The sequence below is a fragment of the Thunnus thynnus genome, chromosome 4 (genome assembly GCF_963924715.1).
Source record: "Thunnus thynnus chromosome 4, fThuThy2.1, whole genome shotgun sequence".
Taxonomy (NCBI): Eukaryota; Metazoa; Chordata; class Actinopteri; order Scombriformes; family Scombridae; genus Thunnus; species Thunnus thynnus.
In genome coordinates, this window is record NC_089520.1 from 29,050,278 (window position 1) to 29,073,281 (window position 23,004).

The 23,004-nt window shown below is 42.1% G+C and overlaps 1 protein-coding gene across 7 annotated transcripts in view; it reads left to right on the plus strand.

Annotated features, from left to right (window-relative positions):
• The window catches only part of ncoa3 (nuclear receptor coactivator 3), a 38,373-nt gene that overhangs the window by 3,205 nt on the left and 12,164 nt on the right, over nucleotides 1–23,004 (plus strand). For 3 of the 7 annotated variants that reach the window (XM_067588146.1, XM_067588153.1, XM_067588151.1), the window contains exons 1-4: nucleotides 269–398; nucleotides 20,178–20,245; nucleotides 22,416–22,520; nucleotides 22,795–22,955. In XM_067588146.1, the coding sequence (XP_067444247.1) occupies nucleotides 22,435–22,520; nucleotides 22,795–22,955 (247 nt within the window). In that variant the 5' untranslated portion in view covers nucleotides 269–398; nucleotides 20,178–20,245; nucleotides 22,416–22,434. Of the gene's footprint in view, nucleotides 1–268; nucleotides 399–20,177; nucleotides 20,257–20,826; nucleotides 20,921–22,415; nucleotides 22,521–22,794; nucleotides 22,956–23,004 lie in introns of those variants that run through there. The other 4 variants (XM_067588149.1, XM_067588148.1, XM_067588147.1 and 1 more) reach the window with 4 other exon arrangements.

The window sequence follows — 23,004 nt, forward strand, 5'->3', positions numbered from 1 at the left end:
TAGTTATTGTGATAAATATTTATTGTAATTTTACATACAGGATAACATAATAATGTGATACTCTACGGGTATGATAAGTCATTTGCATAAAGCTGCTTTTCTGCCGGCCTATAAATAAATTTTTAAATCTCTTCCCTAATAATATCAGTGACTCCTTTTCGTATCACCTATGGGTATTGTGTACGTGTAGTTCATTGGCAGAACGTGTCGCTCACTTTGAATGCGGCTTGCGAGGGAAAGCAACTACATTACCCAGAAGGCCTGTCGCTCGGCTACAAGCTGGCTCCCTCCGCTCTGGGAGTGTTTCCCATTTAAACAAACACGGTCCTGCCGAAGATGGCGGAGAGTTTGTAGAGGCGTAAAAGAAACTGCTCTACTCAATGAAAGCGTCGAAGCCGGTGAGTTTTCTGCAATGGGTTTATGATTCTGTAATAAGCAAGTTTTGAACAACGATGCTAGCGTGTGTTTGAACGCGCAAATTTGTCACAGAGGCAGTTGGTGCTGCTCCGCTTCCGAGCAGGCTGTGGTTTTTAAGCTGCCGTGATACAACGAGCCACCTTACCACTGTCTATTTGTTATGGAATGTTTGTTATGATATTATTTAGCGCTTTAACTGTGAATAAGAGAGTGATTTTTGATACACACGGCTCGATACTGTGCCATTTCTATCGATCGCGGTGTTTGTTGGTGTTTTCATTATCCGCTAGCTACAAACTTTACGAGATACAGGCTTTCTGATTCGCTGCTGTGCGATAGCCTCGCTGTTAACCCTCAGCACTGCTTATGTGTGAACTCTTTTGTGTTTCAGTAAATAAATGTTAACTTCGTAGCGCCACTAGGCTGTGTTCATTGTCCACAACACAGCTGAATAGCTTTAGGCACTATATTTTTGACCAGACAGTCAGACTTGCCTCTTAGTGTCGGTTCAAGCAGGACTGCAGGAACAATCTGTGTTCACAGCCAGTTACATCACAGTATTTGATACACAAAATTAAAATAAAATGGTTTATTGCTCGTTTGTTACGCTTGCATAGCCTACACCATGAAGGTAGAGGAGGGTTAACTCACTTCAACTCAGTGTACTTTCGTTTTGTTTGTGGAATAGTTTTCTGATTGTTTAACATGGCAAACTAAATACAGCAGTACTTACTAAAAAAGTGTAATTGTAAAATTCTTAAAACGCACAAAAACACAAATGGTAGTTTTTTTAAAAGAAGAAAAAAAATGTTTGTGGTTGTTTGAGTTATGTCACCCAGCTACAGATCACAATTAACCACCCTTGTATTAACTAGCACATCACTGACCCTCACTGCTGACAACCAAACTTGAACTGACTAGCTCAGTGTGGCTGTTCTTGAGAATCCACAGCATCTGTTATTTATTTGCATGGCTATAGTGAGATTACATATCCCTGATTGTAATGGTGGGTATAATGGCCCATCACACTGTGATAAATGTTGGTTTTCACTGCTAATAAATCATATTTAGCTGCATGTGTATGTGAGCAAGAGACAGACAGACTGGCAGAGGGAGATGGATGTGTTTCGGTGGAGGAGGAGGATTAATGCTCACAGGGTTCAGGTAGAGTCCAGGTGTGCTCTCTCTGTGCAGGAAGAGGTGTATGCTGAGCACTCAAGTCTTTGAGCTGGTAAGAGGACATTCTTGGAGAGCGTGCTCATGTGTAGGCAGACTGTGAGGAGGCAGGTTAGTCATTCCACTGAAACCGTTGAGGTCTAGGTGTGCTGTCGCTGTCTTCGCCCGGGGCCATCCCTGCCAATACTTGCAGGCATTTACACTTCAGTGCTTATTTGCACGTGAGAGTCTCTGAAACAGGTAGGTATTATCTACAGATGGGTGACAAATTAAAGGAAAAACCAACATAAAGTGTCTTAAGCTGGGCTCAGACTACAGGAGTTGTAAAATTCTAACCAATTTTGAAATTGGGTTGCATCACACATAAAAAGAGAAACTATACAGATTTCCTTATCTTCAATCTCAAACTTGTACACACTACGAGATTTGACAATAATGACGCATCACACACTACAGGATATTATTAAGGTTGTTGCGCCAGAGGGAGTAATGCGCCACCTCATGTGATCTCACGTGATCTCATGGGGAAGCTGATGTAAACAAATGCTTTGCAGTGAGAAAAAGCAAAATCAGAAGACTAAACAAGTCTGGATGAAAAAAATGGTTGGGGACACGCGGTTAACACGGGTTGTCTGTTCTTCAGCGAGAACTGGAGGTGAGATTTTAACTGTCAGTTTTAATATCTGTCAACAGTAGTATGCTAGCTAATGTTAGCCACAAGGACTAGAATGTTTACCGTTACTTGGCAACACCGTCAGCTCTCTCTCATTGGCTATTGTGGTCCCGCTCATTTGGTGTTTTGATGATGGTGGTGGAGAGTGCTGTCCAACACGTCGGTCCTAAATCTCCCAAAGGTGTTCAGTTGGGTTGAGATCTGGTGACTGTGAAGGCCATAGCATATGATTCACATTATTTTCACACTCATCAAACCATTCAATGATTCCTCATGCCTTGTGAATTGGGACATTGTCATCTTGGAAGAAACCAGTTCCATCAGGATAGAAATGTTTCATCATAGTAAAAAGGTGATGACTCAGAACAACTTTGTGTTGATTTGCAGTGATCCTTCCCTCTAAGGGGACAAGTGGACCCAAACCATGCCAGCAAAATGCCCCCCACATCATAACAGAGCCAGGGGATTCCCTCACTGTAGGGGTCAAGTATTCAGACTTGTACCGTTCTCTTGGTGTACGCCACACATGCACTCACCCATTTGTCAAGAATATGGTGAAAGATGACTCATCTGACCATATCACTTTTTTCACATCTCTGTAGACCAGGACCTTTCGTTTTTGCACCACTGAACTTTCAAATGTGCATTCATCTTTGTAATGAGGGGTTTATGCGCTGCCACCCTACTATAATATCCTTCTCTATGTAATTGACTGTTCTTGCCGACAGTCACGTCCTGCATTGACATTCCCAGTCACCTGAGGAAGAGTTGCTCTTGTTTTTCTTTACATATCACACTAATGCACAAGCATCATGGTCATCAAATGTGAGCTGATGATCACAGTTTCTGACCCTATTTAGAGTTCGGTCACTGTTTGTATTGAAACACCAACCAGTTAAACAGTCTTTATGACTGAAGCTCCTGCCATTGGTGCTCCAACAATCAACCCTCTTCCAAAGTCACTTAAATCTTTTCCTTTCGCACATCTTGATACAAAATCAGAATCAGTTGGGCCTGCTCAGCATTTTTATACATGCCACAGAGCAGGATTGAATGTTAATTGCTTAATTGTACCATGCAGTGCACCTGTGTGGAAGCATCTGCATTGATTGTGTTTCTCCACTCATTTAATTTGTCTCCCGCCTGTAATTCCATGATATTGCTAGGTTGTCACCTACTGATGAATGCTTCTCCTCTATATAAACTCATGCAGGCCGGTCATTAAAAAAGGCTCCAATATCTCAATAATGCGGCCATTTGAATGGTGTGTAGCTGGGAATGAACAAGTGAGAATGGTGCCGCTGGCAGTTCTCCACCGTCAGATGAGCCAACATGTCTTTATTTTGAGTCTGATGGAATGCCATTACTCAAGCCCACGTATGTGGTATTTTTGTAAGTGGTAGAATGACCACTGTGGGAACCTGTCCAATGAACTGCTTCTGCTCATATTCTTGGCAAATGGAGCCCCCTGTCCCCCATTCTCCGTCCCTTTATCTACCACTTTCTTTCTCCCTCACACTGGGTGTCAGGCTGCGTTAACAATGAATCAATCTTTGGGGGGATTCTTTGACTGCAGATGGGGTGAAGAAGGGACTGGGATGCGTGGCTTTCGCTCTTTGTCTGTCGGCCCCTGCACTCTCAATAATTCATTAACTTATCACTTTTTCTCATGGGACTGGGAGAAGTCCCTCTGTGGTGGCAGATTCTGTGGTTACATGAGGTCACCAGATTGATGCTCAAATTTAGTAACTGATATTTAGCTAATAGGGATATACGGTCCTTTTTGATGTTGGATATTTAAGAGTCCTGTCAACAGTACAATAAAAATGTGAACAATTTTAGGGAGATAGTTACTAATCAGACTTTGTGAACAAATAAATAATTGGGCAGATAATAAATCTGCGTGAAAATACACTAGATTTGCTTGTTCTAATTCATTCAGAGGCATCTGTAGCTATAGAGTTGGGTAATGTCGGGACTTTGTTGATTATGATTTTGGGAATTGATTCCTATTCTGCCACTGATGGCTTACTCTGGTCTGCTGTATTGTAAAACATACATATGTGCAGTATAGATGGAAACACAGCAGATTCATATTGCACTTTCTGGAGTCAGTATGCTGAATTAAAATGAATGTTTCTTTATGAAGTTGGTATAAAATGATATATGTGTTCAACATTCAATGTTTTAAACACTTAAAAAAAAAACTTTAGGATGAACATTTTATATTGATTTTTATTTTGCTAAATGATCTCCTCTTGGTGGTTTTGGGTAAATATTTCTACTGTATGGCTGCATTAGCTTCTAAATACTGTCTGGTATCAGAGAGAGGCAGAAAAAATGAGTGGAGAGCTTGCCACTTTTGTATGGCAGAGGCACTTTTTGATAACGGTCTCTAATCTGTCTTTGTCAAGCTGCATTTTTGCATCACTGATGTCTGAATAGATGGCATTCTTTTGGACTTTCGTCAGTCTGTGTGCCTTTAGAGAGGCAGAGATAATAAGTTTCGTTTCGAGTAACTGCCAATCGGTCATGTGGTATGTGTTCAATTTAAGATTAATAGCTGTATAGATGAGCAGAGGCTCTGAGAGGACTCTTGATGACACACAGAGCTGAAAGCAAAGCCTGATTGTTTCCCCTAATTGAAATATGACTCCTTGGTCCTAGTAGCTTTTTGTTAGGCGGCAGTACAGGGAGTGCTGAGTTAGTCAAGGAAAACAACAGAGTTGCTGTCTCTGACTGATACTTTGCACCAAGTACCTGTCATTCAGGGAAAAGGTACATCTTTAAAATTTCTGTAGTCGTTTTGTCATTGATATTAATGGGATTTACCTCGGGTTAGATTATTTAGAAGTTGTTTAGGATTCCCTGAAACTTAACTCCGTACCAGGTAGACTCTGACTTGTAATTGGAGGCTGTTACGACAAAGGTTTAAGAATACAAACATTTCCTGTAGTCACTTCAAGCTGTGTAAAACATCCTGTATAGTCCCCACATCTCAAGGTCTCATGCAATGACGGTGATCTGTTTTTGTGATTGTTAAAGTGTGCATTACACACACTGGTGTGTGTTCAGTAGTACTCAACAGGTAGGTTTGCTTTTTCTGCCTACCTCTGTAGAGCTAAATATAGCAAAAAACTCTGCTCAACAAGACAGGCGTGTTTCCACTGCTGAAATATTTACAGCTACTTCACCCAAACAAGTGAGAGTGAGAGTATGAGATGAGAGCTGCTGAAACCGGATTGTTATTCACTATTCAGAAAAAGCCAGACAGCAAGTCCCAAGTCAAGCGGTGCAGTTTGCACTCTGACTCTATTTGAAGTCACATCTCATTCATCCCCTCGGTCCCCTCTTCTTCAACTCTGAGGTAATATCCAAGTGTTACGCTAGCTGAGCCATATGTGAGCCATGCACACTTCTAAAAGCCTAACGGGCAGCCTGAAGCAATCATTGCACCCAATTCCAGTTTATAACCAGCAAGGATTTGGAACAGTTCACCCTCTGTAGTCCTCGTTGATTGGACGAAGGCAAGAGTTTATTAGGGAAGGGGGTGCCAAGAGCTTTGTCCCCCCTCCTCTCCTTGCCCTTCCTCTTTAACTTCAACTCCCCCTTTAACTTTCTCTCCCCCAGCTGAAGAATGCTCGTAAAACGGGTTCACCTGAACAAGCCAGTGGGAGGGTAGCTCCCTGGCCTAGTTTTGTTACCATTGTAAAATGTTAGCAAGACCTTGTTTGTGTTTTGTTTAGGGCCCCCTTTTATAAAAAATGCTATGGGGGAGAGACAGCAAGGGTGAAAAAAAGTTTGGTTTGTGAGATAACTGCTACCAGATGCTCTCTTTCTGTCTGTTAGGCAGCGTAAAGAGAGGGAGAAAGAAGCTAGTGAAGAGAAGAAGAGAAAAAGAGACACTGTCATTTCTGGATGAACTTCTCAACTGCTACATGGACACACTCCATCTTCTCCCTGCCTGAAATTTTCCTGTCCTCATTAGTGTCATACGGTATACCGATACTAGAAAGACACTGCAATACCGTGCCATTTAAAAACGGTACTTTACCCCCATTTTATTAGTAACTTTACTTTCAAAATGACAGTCTTTTAATAAGAGCTGTGTTTCCTATGAGTTGTGTCAATGTGCGACAGCGAGGCAGTGTGTGTGTGTGTGCAGTACTCTGCTTCCACTCCCTGCAGGCATAGTGGGCGTGCCAGCCGTTTTTTTTTTCTGTTTTTTTTTTTTTTTTTTTCTCTCATATGCACGCTGCAGCTTTCATGGTGACAGAACAAGAGGCATGGCTACAAGTACAAGTGCTCTTGCCTACCGTCCACGGCTTGTTGACAAAGCAGACGCACAGAGCGAAATAAGGCATTGTTTTGCTTACATAACTGACAGTGACAGAAACCCACGTAGACAAAGGGAGCCAACACGTACATCTCGCCGACAGACATGCCAACCTGTTCAAGGAATTCAAAGAGCGACAGGTTAGCAAATCTGATAGATAACATAATTACATGCCCTCAAATGTAAGTCAAACGATTGTGATTTATTTTGTGACAAGCAAACTTTTTTCCACCGTCGGAGTTCGACTGTTTAATTCGGCGTTAGCTTTTTAGCTGACTTACCAATGTGGCAAATAGGCCTATTTTTATATGTGAACACTTGCACTGGTAATGTTTACTTTACCATAACTCGCAAGCTGCTACAAATCAGTTTTATTCCATTACTTTTCTTGATGTTTTAGGTTTTTGCTGTGGTATTATTTCAGCATCGCTATCAAGATATTTAGGCAGGTATCAATCAAAGTCATAATTTTGGTAATCGTGACAACACTAGTGCTCATGTGTACTCTGCCTCGCACAGGCAGCCCCCAGTACTCCATCCCCCTTTTAAATTCAACAGTGGTGGTTGGTTGCACTTATTTCCTTTTTGTTAACATTGTGTACCTCTTTCTCTCTGTACATGTCCAAGATGAAACAGTTTGATACTGGAATTATGTGGCATAGTGGTGTGGTTTCTGGGCCTGTCTGGATTGCGAGGCAGCTGGGACTGGCACAATCCTCCAGTCGCAAGTTGTAAGAAGATCCGCGCACGTAAGTGACCACGCAAGCAGGGACTGTAAGGGCACTGAGTGTCTCCCATCTCTTAGTTCACCTGCAATTAAAAAGCTCCTTTCATTTAAGCAAATTACCACAAGTTGCAGTCAGCGTGGAGACATTTGCTCACAGCACTGTGCGAGACAGCATTTTGATTTTCCACAAGTGCGATTTCTCCTTTATTGCTGCCTTCAGTTCAAAGGGGAGTCAAGCCATGAATGACAGAATTCCACGCCATCGTTAACGGCTCCAGACTTACTACAGCATGTCAACACTGGCAAGGCATGTGTCAGATGATTTATTATTATCCTTTTTTCTACAACCCTCGTATTTCTTAATTGGGCTGATTTTTTTTTTTTTTTTCTTTCCCCCTCTCCTTTCTGTATAAAGTGGAAAATGTTCCTTTCACCATTACTGCTCTTCACTCTGCCTGGTGACGTCACCCCTGTTTATGTGGCTTGTCGTTAAGGCAACACTCCAATCAAAAGGTTGCTGCTCCGGAGCTTACCGTTGTCCCCAGAATAGCCGAGCCAACACTTGCCTCCTGACATTGCCACATCACTCCGAACTTTGCACAAGTTTATATATCAAACAACACACATGAAATATTGAGAGTTGCCCATTTGTCCGATGTAGTATGTTGTACGGAGGTGGCTCTACTTTTGGCAACTCATCACCGTGTTTCCATACGGTTTCTCGTGGTGCTCATATATGCTTATCTGATTGCAGCTATACTTGAACACATGATTCTACATGACCACGGCTTCACTATAATAGCAGTAAAGATCCCCGTTCAATTAGCAGTAATCTAACAGTCTGATATCGTCCTGTTCCATGTGGCAACCCTTGACGTTGTATGAATGCAAAACATCATTGAAAGTAATTTATGAGTGTGGTTTAAAGTAGAGGTGGCAGAGTTTTGACTGTTGTGGGCCAGAGACTCAGTCGGAGGGGGAGGGGGAGGGGTGGGAGGAAGGTGTGGGTGGGGGGGGCAGGGCAGTATGTATGTGTGTATTGGCACAACGTGGATGAAGTCAAGTCGTAAAGTTCAGTAAGCCACAATAAATTTCCTTTGACAGACAAGCAAGGATAGTAATCACAAGTAGTGTAACGATACAGTGTGTACAGGGTTCAGTTTGATGCTTGACTGTTTTTTTTTTTAACAATGTTTGAATAAAAACAGACTTACTCTTTTGTCTTGTTTGTTTTTTTTTGTAAAAATAGGATCAGTGCTTGTTCTAGTGCGTGTTTCATAGTCACAAGTTTTGGATGTCCAGTCGTGAGTACTAGCTGGTCAGTGAAGATATGTGTATTTGCTTCAAAGATAAGCAGGATATAGCTCCCATGTAAAAGTTGTTTTTCATCTACACAATCATCAGCAAGAAGTCTATCATCATGGTAAATTTCACACATTAGTTTGCATGTAGATAAGATAGACTCTGAGGAGACCATTGTAATCATTTTGCCTTGGTAGATGCAGGTTTTGTGTAAATATGGAGCTGTGAAATCTTGTGACATGCTGTATCTCCTGTATTTTCCTTGTCCTGCAGATGTGGTTGTGTAAAAGATCTTGATCTCATGGATTCAGTTTAAACGAATCAAATGATGTGATGTAATTTTACTACAGATACTCGATGGAAAATGTGTTCATTGTTCCAAAGCAGAGCTAGAAACATGTGCCAACATGCTGCTCTTAAGCTTTTATACTTGGCAATGGACGCGTCTAACAGGGACCAGTTCTGAGTTCTCCTGACTGGGAGATAAGAGAGCTGCAGTCAAAAGTTCTACAACTGCTGTACAGTTAATGGTGTAGTAATTAGATTAACACGATCCACAACTAGAGCCCCTTTCACACATACACTGCAACCCTGAAGTTATCCTGACATTACCCGGAGGAGCTGTATGTGAGAACGCAAATGTCCGAATCAGTCGGACCGGACATTAAACAGACTTTACCCCTCCGGCTCCTTAGTACAAAGTCTGTGTAAATGTCCAGTTTAGCCCATGTGTGAATACAGCAGTGAATTCTCAGCAGAATTGTTTTGACTGGGCCTGAACACTTCGCTTTGGAGCTAGCACTAATGCGAGAAAGGACTTCCTGTGATTTCTCGTAAAACAAAAGCCGTTTCATTTCTGTTGAAAAGCTCAAAAACACCGTATTACAACCACAGCGTACTTGTTGTGTTATGTCCCACCTCCTACACGCGTTACCCAGGTGCCACCCCTCGCCTAAACTAAACAGAGTATTTCCAGTAGGTGAGGACGCGTCTGACATGGACAATCTCTCGTTGTGTGCTACACGTGTGAAAGAGCAGCTCTGGACAATATCCGGAACCTGATTCTCCGGACAGTGTCTGGAGTTCATATGAGAAAACAGCTTAAGTTTGACTACATGCAGCATGATGCTTTGTGGTTAGTTCATGTTCAGGTTCAATATAATAGATTTTCACCCCAAATTTAAGCAATAATGGTAATATATCATTATATCAGTTCTGCACAAAATCCAGAAGAAACTGATGTCCTTCAAAGCCCAAGAACAGCTCAGCAGGAGTTTTCCATTCGGTTGCTGGTCGGGATGGGCATCATTACCAGTGCTGCTTATCCATATTGATATTTATTGGTGTTCTTACTGCTACTTCTCCATGTTTTTTATTTAATAAAAGATTATGTTCTGAAAGCAGATAACAGTTGTTTTTGCTTTTGGCAGAAACAGTACAATACATGTCTGGAAGGGTTTGTTGTTGCCTCACTGCAAATAAATGAAATCTTAATAAGACTATAGAGGAGCTATAGTCACTAGGATTCTAACAACAGTAGATACAAAACATTGACAGGCCTCCAGATGGCAGCCATTTAGATGTGTTTTGTGACTATGTGAGGTCCAAACACCAAGTTCGACTAACTGTGACATAGCTTAACCTCAACCAAATCGTTGGTCTGTGGAGAATTTCAGATTTGACAAGTTTCAACCCATGGCAACTCACAAGCTCCTTCACAGAGACATAACTTTATGAATGTATCAAGAGTATTCTGGCTTTTGTTCGTTGTGTTTAGGGCTGAACTATTAACTGAAATTTTATCAAAATCGCAATATGGCCTATTGCAATTTTTTAAATCGCAGGAGGCACAATGTTTATTAAAGGCAAAATGTGTGTCAAAGTACTATTTTAAATTAAATATTTTTGTGCTGCAGAGATGTTCTGACCTACACACCATATTCTTACAGACAAAACATCAGGTCCTCGCAAAAAAACACACCATAATCATTTTAATACGTTTTTCAATGAAAATTAGAACAATTGTATAAAAATAATCTTTCCCTCTAATATCACAAATCATATCGCATTTGTAACATCAGTGGAAATAACGGCCAATTAGATCTTTTTTCAAAATCATTCAGCACTAGCTCCGTTGTGTCTGACGGTTTGAAAGCCTTTCTGAACACATCAAGTTTGATTTCATTTATAGCTGTGTGTGTGTCTGCCTGAATGCTGGAACGTTGACCCTGAAATTTCTTTGGTGTGTTTAAAAAAAAAAAAAAAAAAAAAAAACAACTATATGAAGGCAGTTTGAAGCAGAGACCATCACGTGTCAGCTAGATCAGCGTGTGTGTCGTCCTTCGCCTGCTCCCTTACAGTGTCAGGGACTTGATTAGCAGTGCAGGCTTAATCACTCAGCAGATGGGAACAGAGTGCAGTGTCACCAAGACAAAAACAAACCCACAGTTGGATTATGGCTCAGCGTGTGTGTGTGTGTGTGTGTGTGTGTGTGTGTGTGTGTGTGTGTGTACATGTGTGTTCATGTCCTGTCAGACTGAGTAACTTTGAACTGAATTAAAATCTTAAACAGATTCATGAGTGTTGTGATACAAATTTCTTTTTTCCCATTTTTTTCACATTTGCTGTATTTCAACTCTTGGTCCTTCTTACCCCGGTATCCAGCTTCTTAAACACACTTTTCAGTGTTTAAGAAGCTGCGATTGTTTTGTAGCCGCGGTGGCAGGGAGTCATTTTTGTTCTTTGCTCCACGTCCATCCCTGTTGGTCTTAGTTTTCGGTTCTAGCGCTTTGAGCAGTTGCAGCACTGATATTTTTAATATTTGGTTACTTGATCATGATTAAAGGGCTACTTCTAACCACCAGGCCTTATGCTTTTTGTGTTTGTTTTGTTTTGTTATCTAGATTATAATGTTCCGTTTCCCAACAGTAATGTTCTTACTGGTCCACCACTCCTGAATGAATATAGAGGAAACACTGCTTTTAATAGAGTTATCCTGGATCTAGGAAGCATGTGGTGTGCAGTAGTAGCACAAGGGACATGAAGACAGAAAACCAAAGACGAGAGCGGTAGACCTTGTCAAGTGTACGGTTTGTATAATCCATCATTCTGTGGGATGTTGCGCAGCGCTTATATGTCAGATTGTAAGAGGATCCTCATGTGATTCTCCAGTTTTTAGGTAATTTGTGTTATTTTGTTGTTGTTGTTTTTAACTCTGCCAATGTTAGAAGTTCATCACCCAGGGAGATAAAAGAAAGTAAATATTGATAGTCTTTTAATAACGCATCCCTGTGAGGATTTAAAACCCCCAGTTCTTCTTCTCTGCTCTCCGTTACCCCTCGTACCTCATTTCTGGAATCTTTTTCACCTAGGCTCTGTCAACACATGAAACTGGCCAGTTGAAAGAAAGGAAAGGGAGATGGGAGGGGGGAGCAGTTGTGAAACTGGCGTCAGACCATCTTTTGAGAGGAATTCTTTGCAGGGGTCAGAGTTCAGGCGCTGCAGTGTGGCGCTGTGATTGGCTGAGGAAAGGTGAAATGAAAACCACAGTAAACTTTTGACCCCGGCGCAGGAGCTCTGCAGGAACGCCCAGCCCCAGCTCTGGCGTGGTGGAACAGAGCCCGCTCTCTTCCTGTGTTTACTCCACCAATCCAACAGGGACGGTGGGGAGAGGAGGAGGAGGAGGAGGAGGGCGGGAGGCAGGGAGGGAGGGAGGGGGAGGGAGCGCGGAGAGGGAGGAGAGAAAGACACAAGAGCGAGCGAGCGAGAGGGAGGGAGGAAGCGAAGAGAGAATCGTCAGTGCTGCGCTGCGGTCTGAAAATGAATATCTGCTTTTTTCCTGAGTGGCACAGTTGAAACGTGTACACAAACACACACACACACACACACACACACACACACACACACACAGCTTCTGTAAAGCAAAGTTGAAACCAAGCACAGTCTTTTTGTATCGACATGAGGTCATTTAAAAATACTGCCAGAAGTAATTATAATGGCTGACATGTCTTCACACTGAATTATCTATGGATACATGAGATTTGTCCTCTCGCTGCATCTACATCAGTTACCAGTGAAGATGTATATATGTGTGTGTGTGTGTGTGTGTGTGTTATCGGACCGGGCAGAATGGAGGCTGATCAGGCCCCGGCGCTCTGGCTCCCCAGATAAAAGGCTGTTTAGCCATTGATTAATGAACTAATTTCCATAATATTAGCCTTGTGTGATCACAGCCGCCCGCATTTTGTTTGGTCACTGTGGTTTCCACTGAACAATGCCGTGTCCTCGTTCTTATCACCTTGCTATATACACCAACATGTCAAGCTTGTAGAAAATGAAGGGATTGTTAGAGCGCTACAGTGGTGCTATGCGATGAGCTAGCCGGTTGAATCTGCGCTCACGCGGGTCCTTTCCTGTTCCTTTTTTGCTCTTTGTCCGTATTAATGATGGATAGTTGTAGGAGATGCATGTGTGATACACACACACACACACACACACACACACACACAGTGGAAACTGCCATCTCTTTGTTTCCACCTTCATTTATTTTCCCTGGTTTTTCTACACGTTGCAGTTTGTGTGAGAAAAATGGGGAGATGCACACACAGCCCGCCTGAGCTCTGTGTGTGTTGTGCGAGCCGGGCGAGGGTGGGGGATGTTTTTTCTAGGGGAAAAACACTCCTATGAAGGCAGTTTTCCTCTGCTTTGAAATACCTTCTCTCCCTCACCACCTTCATCTGTGGACATCATGTACACTACGAGTGTGAGGGGAAAGCTACCAGGACAAATAGCAGTTTTGTGTTTTTTTTAGACATTGAATGTTATTCATGTGCCCTTATGAATTTCTTTTTATGAGGAAATTTCTAATATAATGTACGTCAACAGTGTGTTTTCTCGCAGTCACCGTAAATGAGTTGCAGATGGGTTAAGAAGGGTTTAATTTATTGATAATTCAGCCCACATTTATTTTCAAGTGCAAAATTTATGCTTGACGTAGATTATCCGATTTGGGAACTGTGCAAATATATAAAGCATAGCTGACCTTTTTAGACATTTGTATTTTTTTTTCCCACCTTTAAGGCTTGGTTTGGAAAATCAAATTCAACCTTCAAGTTGGATTCCTTTAAAGTCTGAGGCTTCATTTTCTTACCGATGCTTTTCAGGAATGCATCTCAAACTCCAATAAGCTCCTGTAAGGGTGCGTTTCTGTCAGTTTTCCACCTCTCTCTCACATTTGCGTCACCGCCGTGGTTTTTGAAAGGTGTGCTTTATTCCAGTGTGAACAGGTCTTTGTACGACTTTAATATTAACTCTAAATTGGCGCATTTTGTCACGCTTGTTGTGGCTTATCTGAGTGAGTGACTTTGATAAACAGAAAGGAAACAGATTTAGCTTTGTATTTGTTTTATTTTTGGCAGTGTCCGCTCACAAACCCAGATCATGAGCATCGCTTTGAATGGACCTTCACATCAAAAGTACGCAGAGGAATAAAGAGAGACGGGGACATCTTGCTCCACCACCAGCCACACTACAGACAAAGAAAAGGACTTTGCTTCCAGTCTGGTTTTTTGAGCCTTGCTGGAATTTCACAGCTGCCTCTGCACTTAAATGGAGGCTTTCTCTGAACAATTTACAGCTTCACTTTTTCAAAATCCGCACTTGTACACACATGCTTGACATATGTCCTCCTCATCCCCGTCCGTGAATCTCATTGTGTGGCGGCACTCTCCATCTTGCCATCAAACCCTCTGGCTCTAGTTTAGTCCCACTATGTTTCATTAAAATCATGTGTAATGTTGGCTCGAAAAAACGGCTAATAAGCAATATCCACCGACGTCAGGGGTACATTCGACTTTTGTGAACGTTCGCCTCTGGAAGTTATCTTCTCTCAAAGTTACAGTGGGGAATCCCCGAAATGTCGGGATGACAGATCGTTGCTAAACAAAGTGACATTCAGTTCTAAATTTTATGAAGCAAGAGGCAGTAATGTCGTCTCTTGTTTCCTTGTTTTTCCTGCCATGTAGCGAGGGTCACTGTAGCAGCGCTCCATGCTTTCATTCATTCAAACAAAGTCAAGTTTGTTATGGCAACTTTGCTTTTCATATGACGGCCTTTCCATTTCAACTTAATTTGATTCCTTGTCCTTGATCCCTCGCCGAGGAACAGAAGGTCGTCCTTTTGGTTTGTCACATATCTCATCAGTAGATGGCTCACTGAACTGAGGACATCGAGGGACAACAACGGCCCTCATGCAAGAATATTTTTGTATTCTTACCCTAAACTTAATTTGCTTAACTTTTTTTTTTTCTGTGAAGCTTTCTTATGAGTTTTCAAGTCATATTCACCAAACCCTCTCAACTGCACAGACTTCGTCGTAAATCACTCGTTCTCACCATAACGAATGCCACCGTTTCATGAGGTCATTGTTAGCATGCCTGGCTAACTACCTTACTGTTTACCCTACTAACCTACTGCACTTCCAAGGCCAAATATCCAAAAAGGTCCAGCATGCATTTAGAAAATTGCATCAAGTGGCACGTGAGTGGAGAGAATTTCCTCTACAGACTTTGGTGAAGAGCAGTATGACGAGGCTGAAAGCCGAATTTTTAGATGTATGTCTCAGCTGTACATTACTGCCAATTAAGTCACATTAAGTTTGATTGAGTCGGATTAGTTAACGAGTAGCTAACGAGTTCCACAAGGTGCAACTTATCATTGTGGACAATATTTTATTTATCGCAAAATTATAACAGTTGGGTCATAATAGACGAGACATTCCAGTCTGTTACACATCAAACCAGTTATAAATGCAGCCAAACCTACAGAGAGCTCACCTGTAGCTCATGTTACATTATGGGCTCTTATGAGTGCCAAGTTAGCCAAAAACATTTCAGTTCTCCAATTTTACCCAACAGAACCTGTGCAAAGCTGCTGAAATTAAGGCTGAAATACTAAAATACACCTGAAAACTCAAGTTGTTTGTTGTTGAAGGAAGTAAAAATTACACATGTGATCCAAAAAGTATACTTTAAACATCTGGATATTATAAAATATTTCAATTTGTATTCTTTTTTTTTCATTTTTGTTATTTAATTGTTATTTGTGACTGCAGGCAGCAGGGATGCAGAACATGGTTTTTAAAAAGACTATGTTGAGACTGGAGTTGGTGTGAGCTCCAGTTGCACCAAACCCAGTGTATAGCTGGTTGACTGCTTGGCAGGAGGTGGGAAAGTCCTTTGAAGAAAAACAGGAAGTCATTCTGTCCTTTTGTTTCCTTTTTTGCACTTGATGTCCTAAACTCTAGAGGACACCTTTTGTTGCTTTATTACCTCGCCTCTGTGGTGTGTCTCTGTGTGTTTGTGTGTGTATGTGTTTAATGACACTAAATGCTTATAGTAGCCTATATCTGCCATGATTTAAAAAGGACACAAAATAATAATAGTCTTTATTGTCGTCTTTTTTTTTTTTTTTCTCAGACTTGGAGCTGTTTAACTCTCTCTTTGGGCACATGTGTGTTGTTTTTTTTTGTGTGTGGGGGGATTGTAATTGTGTGTATGTGTGCCCCAGTTTGTCCGATCTTTGTTTTGGGTGGACCAGTCATACCAGTCATTAGTCCCTTTCACACATGCGCTGCAACTCTGAACTTATCTACACATTACCTGGAAGAGCTGTATGTGAGAACGCAAATGTCTGAATCAGTCAGACCGGACATTAAACGGACTTTACCCTGCCAGCTCCTTAGTACAAAGTCTGTATGGTGTCCGATTGAGCCCGTGTGTGAATACAGCAGGTCATTGTCCGGAGAATTCACAGCAAGCGATTTGGTGTGTTGAAGACATTTCTATCATGCAACTGGTGCATAACCAGAAGAATACAAACATCCAAGCATGAAGAAGAAGGGTATTTTACACAAAGACGCCAAAAAAAAAAGTCTAACTGGAGAGATGATGAGACTCAGTTGTTTGTTGCTGTAAAAAAAAAAAAAAAAAAAAAACCCACTGTGATTTCTGCAGAATAGTTTTTACATCATGTCCTGCCTCCTGCACACTCTACCCAGACGCCATCCCTCGTCTAAACCAAACTGAGTATTTCCAGTAGGTGAGAACTCGTCTGACACGGACAATCTCCTTATGTGTGAAAGGGCAACTCAAGACAGCGTCTGGACCTGATTCTCCAGACATTGTCCAGAGTTCATATGAGAAAACGGCTATTGTCTCAGGAAGCTCAGATTGCAGGCTTTATTTCAGGCTGAGCAGGAATGTCCTCCTCACTATTCTGGTCCCGACTGACTGACTGACACTGCTGCTGTTCTGGCCTTTAGCCAAGCGGCTGTGTATCGAAATATGTGTTTTTATAATACTGGCTGCAAGTCTACAAGGGTGATCGGATCTCTAGCTTTTACCTGGTAGGCACACAGGAAAAAAACAGCATGAGTTGCTATCGTGTTGAGAGCAGAGAGTTGTTTTACTCTCATTACAAAAAGACCACCGAATCATCATAGCTAGCTAGTCAGTTAGTTCCATTAACTAACAACAGGTGTCTTGCATGTTTGTATTACTCCCTTAATCACTTAATTAGCCAAGTACAAATGGAGTCAGCTGGTGGCTTTGAGGTGTCCAACGCTTGTGAGATAATCACGCCACCATTAATGTTTAAATGCTTGTTTTGTAACACAGGATTGGTACGGGAGTGGTTGCAATGCTGTCGGGTAGTTTTGATTAAGATATGAAGAAGTGAAACCCCTCACAGTCATCGAGTTTGTAGTACAAGAGATGGTCCCTCCACTGCCCTCGACCACTTCTGAGCAGCCACACAAGCAAACTCACTGCCGAGGCTCATTCACCGCCCAGTTAAAAGAACACTTGAAAGTCCCTCTATGCTTTAATATTTACCAGAGAAACAAAAATGCAGCATAGCAACATTTGATCACACAAAAAACACAAGTCCATTCATCTATATCTTAACTTCATAAATCAGGTTTTCAGTGCACAGTGCCAACCTCAGAACTTTCTTTGAGCAGCATGATAATATTAACCACTTAACTGCATAGAAGCTGACTTGAGCTGCAAATCAGAAGCATTATTAATGTTGCAAAAAGTTCTTTTTTTTTGAGGTCATTTATGTGTTTATATAAAATAGAACTGATCTGTTGCAACACTGACTTAATCTACTGGAGACCTGTCTGCAGCAGGATTGGCTGGAAAGCCTAATATGCCGAACACTACACCACAGTCGACACACAGATAGCGGCTAGCCTTGCAGCTAAAGGTGTGGGCGCCCCTCCACAAAATATTTGACTACCAAAGACTGTTCCCGGTGGCACTGTGCTCCAGCTAGGTACAGCAGTTAGCATTACACACTTCTGTTTCAAACTATTTGCACAATTCACTGCAGTTTTAATTTGAAATCTAACCATTTGTTTTCATCAGTGACACTGTGTTGAAACTGAGAACTTATAATTTTGGTTAAAAGTGTTTTTTTATGTTTGTGTTTTTAAAAATGCCACATGGTGTTTTTAGCTCAGCAGATTTTCTGTTTAAAAAATAAGAAAGGCATCAAACAAGTATAATTTAGTAAAGGGCATCAAAGTCTATCCTTTTTTTTTTTGTTAAATAACTCTCAGCACTTCTTAGCTCAGTTTCCTCTCTCTTCCCCTCCCCCTTCATATCCCCACTCTTCCTCCCCCTCTTTATTCTACTCAGTCTGCCTTGACTCCTCCTCCTCCTCCTCCTCCTCCTCCTCCTGCAGTCCACGTTCATGCAGTTGCTTACTTTTCCTGCTCTAAATTACATTTCACTTCTTGATGTTTCTTGTGCGTGCCTGGTGTGTGTTTTTCTACCTGTCACAGTAAACAAGGGCAGAAAGCAAAGGTATAAACACACTTTAACAAAATAAACTTGAATAAAAATTGAGGGTCAAGGGTCCAAACAACTTGAACGTAAGAAAAAGACGCTCAAAAAAAAAACTTCATGTGTTTGTTTCTCACTGTGTTGTCTGTGAAATTGTTGATGTTGTTGTTTTGGTGTTGGTCAAAGTTGACTCAGAATTATTAAACAGTGTTTGGACAGATGACAGAAGGAGAACGCTTTTCTCTCTTTCTCTGTGTTAAATTATTCAGCTGCAGCATTAGCTCAGTAGAAGCCCCACGTTTAGGACTGATGTGATCAGTGATCTGTGCTAGAGGATCTCACACACACACACACACACACAAACACTGGGCTGTAGGTATGAGTAGGTGGCAGACTGCCTGTGTGTGGCTCATTGTGATGATGATTGTGAGTCATAACCTACATATATATATATATATATATATATATATATATATATATCACATATATATATATATATATATATATATCACATATATATCACAATATATATTTTTTCTTTTTCAGTAGTTGAAACATTTATTAAATCCAAGTTTTTCATGAAATCAGTTATTTTTATTCAGCGTGTCCTCAGAGGCCACCAGCAGTGCAAATGTTATTTTTTTTCAATTACTACTAAAGCCACACATTTTTGTAGCTGTATTGTGAGGAATTTGTGTTTAGAGCAGTATAAGTATTAGATTTCATAAAGGAAAGAACATCCGGTAGGCTTATCTGTGGCAGTAGGATGATGGTGCTAAAGGTCAGTGGTTTTGGGAGCAGTTTGTACCCAAACACTGAAGACCAAGCCCTCCCAGTATTTGGGTCAGGAGCCTATGACGGGTCCCTTGATATGAAAATGTGGCTAGAAAAAAAATCCAAAGCAAAGTAAAAAGTTATTAAATGAGTGTAAACTGCTGTTTTGAAATCCCACAACTGTACACAGACATCAGTGACCGGTTCAAGAGATTCATTTCTGTTGCTTTGATGAAAGCTTATCCAATTGCTATGAGGAGAGAACACAAAATCCCAGAGGCCCGTCTTTACTGTCATTATGAATACAACTCTAAAGTACTGAAGGTTAGGAAAGCTTTGAAAGAATAGTTACCAGCACATGTGAAGTATCTCAAAACTTTTCTGAAGGTAGTAAAAACACTGTATTAAAAAAAAGAAAAAAAAATGGTAGGAAAAACAGATCACATTCGTAATAGCCTCTTTGACCAATCAGAGTTTGAGCTCAGTGTAAGTCACCGTTTGAGTAACGTATGCAGGAATTTTCTGACTGTCTTGTTGGCTTTGTGCTGAGTTAGCTAAGCTTGTGATGCCCAGCAGCAATCATACAAGGTGTGAGTAGGAACCAGAACGACAGGGAAGCAGCCTGATAAACAGAATATGTAAATAGGGTGGATGAGTGGCCACATTTCCAGGAAAGGGAAGTGATGACGCAGTGGAACAGGCTGAGGGAGGACGCAAACAGGATGCAATCTACTGTGGCTTCCTGTGCAATTTTAGAAATCAGTTTTTTCCCATGAATTTTTGTGAAAGTAAAACATACAAAGAAGCCATGCTACTTTTGTAGTAAAACAACGGAGTGGCATTACATCGAGTCATTCTGAGACATCTAGACGTTCAGAGAGCACCACAGTTCATGACCTTTTTGTTCTCTCGTTCTGTTTTCAGGGGATGTTGAGACATTGAAGCGACAGTAGACCCTGAATGGAGCTTGACTGGGGCTTGTTCTGGCCAAGGTGAGCATGTGGTATGTGTAGAAAAACACACATGGTCACACTCATGCACACACCACAGGTGGACAACCCATAAAAGGTTCAGACCATTTTATTTTTAACTGTTTAACTATGAGATGTTGTATTTCTCACACTGGCAGCTGCTGTGCAACTTATCATGTCCTGTCCCTGAGCAAGTTTCACATAGTCAAATGAAGCTGATTCAGATCAGTGGCTTACTGCCAGGCCTGTTAAAACTCATCTGTGGTTTGGTGGGCTGCCGCTCATAATCTCGTGCTCTGCACTAGAGGTGTTGTCTACTTCGGTTGTCTGTTTTCAGATTGACAGATTTTCAGAGTGAACTGATAGAACCTACTAGTGTGAAACCAAAAAGCATAGGAAATCGTGCTTTGCAGTTGTCTGAATCCCTTTTGCTAAAGTTGTCTCTAAAAAAAAAAAAAAGAGAGAGATCCAGAAATATATTTTTTGAAGACAATTGCATTTCCGTGTCAAAACCTGTTTACATTTACTGAGGTTTTTCAGCTTTGCCTCCCCATAACCAGAATAGAAACCGTACTACCCTGCTATGCATTCCCTGTTCTCAGAAAGGCTCCCAGCAGCCCCCAGCTCTGCTGTTTGTCCGTTTCAGGATGTGAGGCTGACTGAGGGCTGATGTCATCTTTCTCCACTGCTGCAGAGGTGAGCCTTAGGACAGAAACCAGGAAGGAAGGAAGAAAGAGAGAAGGGAGGGCAACGAGAGGCACAGAGTCACAGCAGGAGCAGGGCAGGCAGATTTAGAGAGGGGTGGTGAAAGGTAGACAGACAAGAAGCATGCTATGCAGATTTATAGCGCGGAGTGCGTGTCTAAGACTGGGTGCTCTTCTAGTAGTTGTAGTAGTGGTGGTGGCTGACTGAGCTGCATGTCCTAGCCTGCAGTTGCGGAGCTGGAGTTGCATAATGGCTCCCATCCGTTCTACACTTTTCCACTCTGGAATGAGCTCACTCTTCTGTGTTTAGGACCGAGCTTGTGTGTCTGCGTTTGTTCACACTCACATATACACACATGCAGACACAAAGCAGAGGACAGTCTTGTAGTCGAACAATCTGGTTGCACAGCAGCTCGCTACAGCTTTGTGTGTGTTTCTGGGTGGGAATAGGAAAGAGCAATGACCTTAGAGGCTGGCTACAGAGGTTTCCTCTAACGTGAACTCTGAGGGGGTCAGACACAGGGCAATGCCAGAGCAAGAAAACAAGGGCAGGGTCCCCAGCCCAGTGCAGCTACACCCAGAGAGGGAGGGAGAGAATGGGAGGGGTTGTTTGAGGATGGTATGGGGGGGAAACAGCATTTAAAACCTGTTGGAAGAAAGAACGGATATAACCCAGTATGGAGAATGCAGAGTAAAGGGAATGCGGAAGAGGGATAATTCTTACTAGTCCCTGGAATACAGTGTGGAGCCTCGCCTGGATTGTTTCTAGGCTCCACAAGCTTGAGCACCATGTGTTTTTTGCTCATACAGTCCCGGGCAGTTAGACAAAGACGCAGGCTAGTGAATATGTGCCTTGCTGGGACAGTAGCTGCTAGCACTCATCTCTCTTACAGACTGTGCCGCGACATGCCTGAGCATGTAAGTGTACTGGAAACGGTTTGTATACGCAGTGTGTACGTGTGTCGTCGCTGCTAGCAGAGTGGTATCATTCTAGCGGGCAGGCTGGCTGAACGCAGGATGACCCATCTCCCTTGAGGCTCCAAATCACTACATCATCATCAGTCGCTCCTCACAGTGGAACAGATGAGATTTCACTCCCATCAAACACTAAGCAGGAACCAAGGCTGCTTTACTAACTGGATAGTTTTCCCTCATAAATCTGTAGGAATCTACAATCTACTCTTCCCCTGGAAGTCACTTCATTTATAACCTCAACTGCTTGGGGATTTAGTTGATTTTTTTTCCATAACTTGACACTAAGCTTTTGAGGTTTGCCTCAATTTGGTGTAATTTTTGGCAAACGGCTGAGGGCACTTTCCAATCCACACTTATCCTTTGATTAGATTGTACCACACACATATGAGTGTATAAAACCACACTCTCAGTTCATTCTCACTGATCATGTTGCACTGTTTGTATATATGTGTGTGTGTGTGTGTGTGTGTGTACATATATATATGATGACATGTATATATGTGTGGTTACAGGTGCTGATATGCGCTGAAGATGAGTGGCGTAGGAGACAACTCGATGGAGCCGCTGTGCTCCGACCGCAAACGTAAACTGTCCACCTGTGACACACCAGGCTTAGGGTGAGTGCTGTAACTTCTGTTAAATGTGATTCATATATCAGTTCACTCTTGTCTACTGCTGTTTTTGGTGTAAATGTAAAAAAGTGCATGAGGTCACCTCCATCCTCTTGGCCTCACTTCACGTCAACACCCTTAACCCCCCTCCGGTTCAAACGCGTGTCTGCTGCAACCATCTGAAGCATCTGAGCCCCGGCCGTATGGCCTGCATACGGAGGGGGCATGCGGAGGTGAGGTTGTCATGGCAACGTGTCTAATCCCCTTGGCGCCCCGGCAGGTGTGACAAGCGTCGGAGGGAACAGGAGAGCAAGTACATCGAGGAGCTGGCTGAGCTCATCTCTGCCAACCTCTCCAACATCGACAGCTTCAACGTCAAGCCTGACAAATGTGCCATCCTCAAGGAGACCGTCAGGCAGATCAGACAAATCAAAGAGCAAGGTACCACCTCTGTGCAAATTACACACATACATTCCACATACAAGAAGAT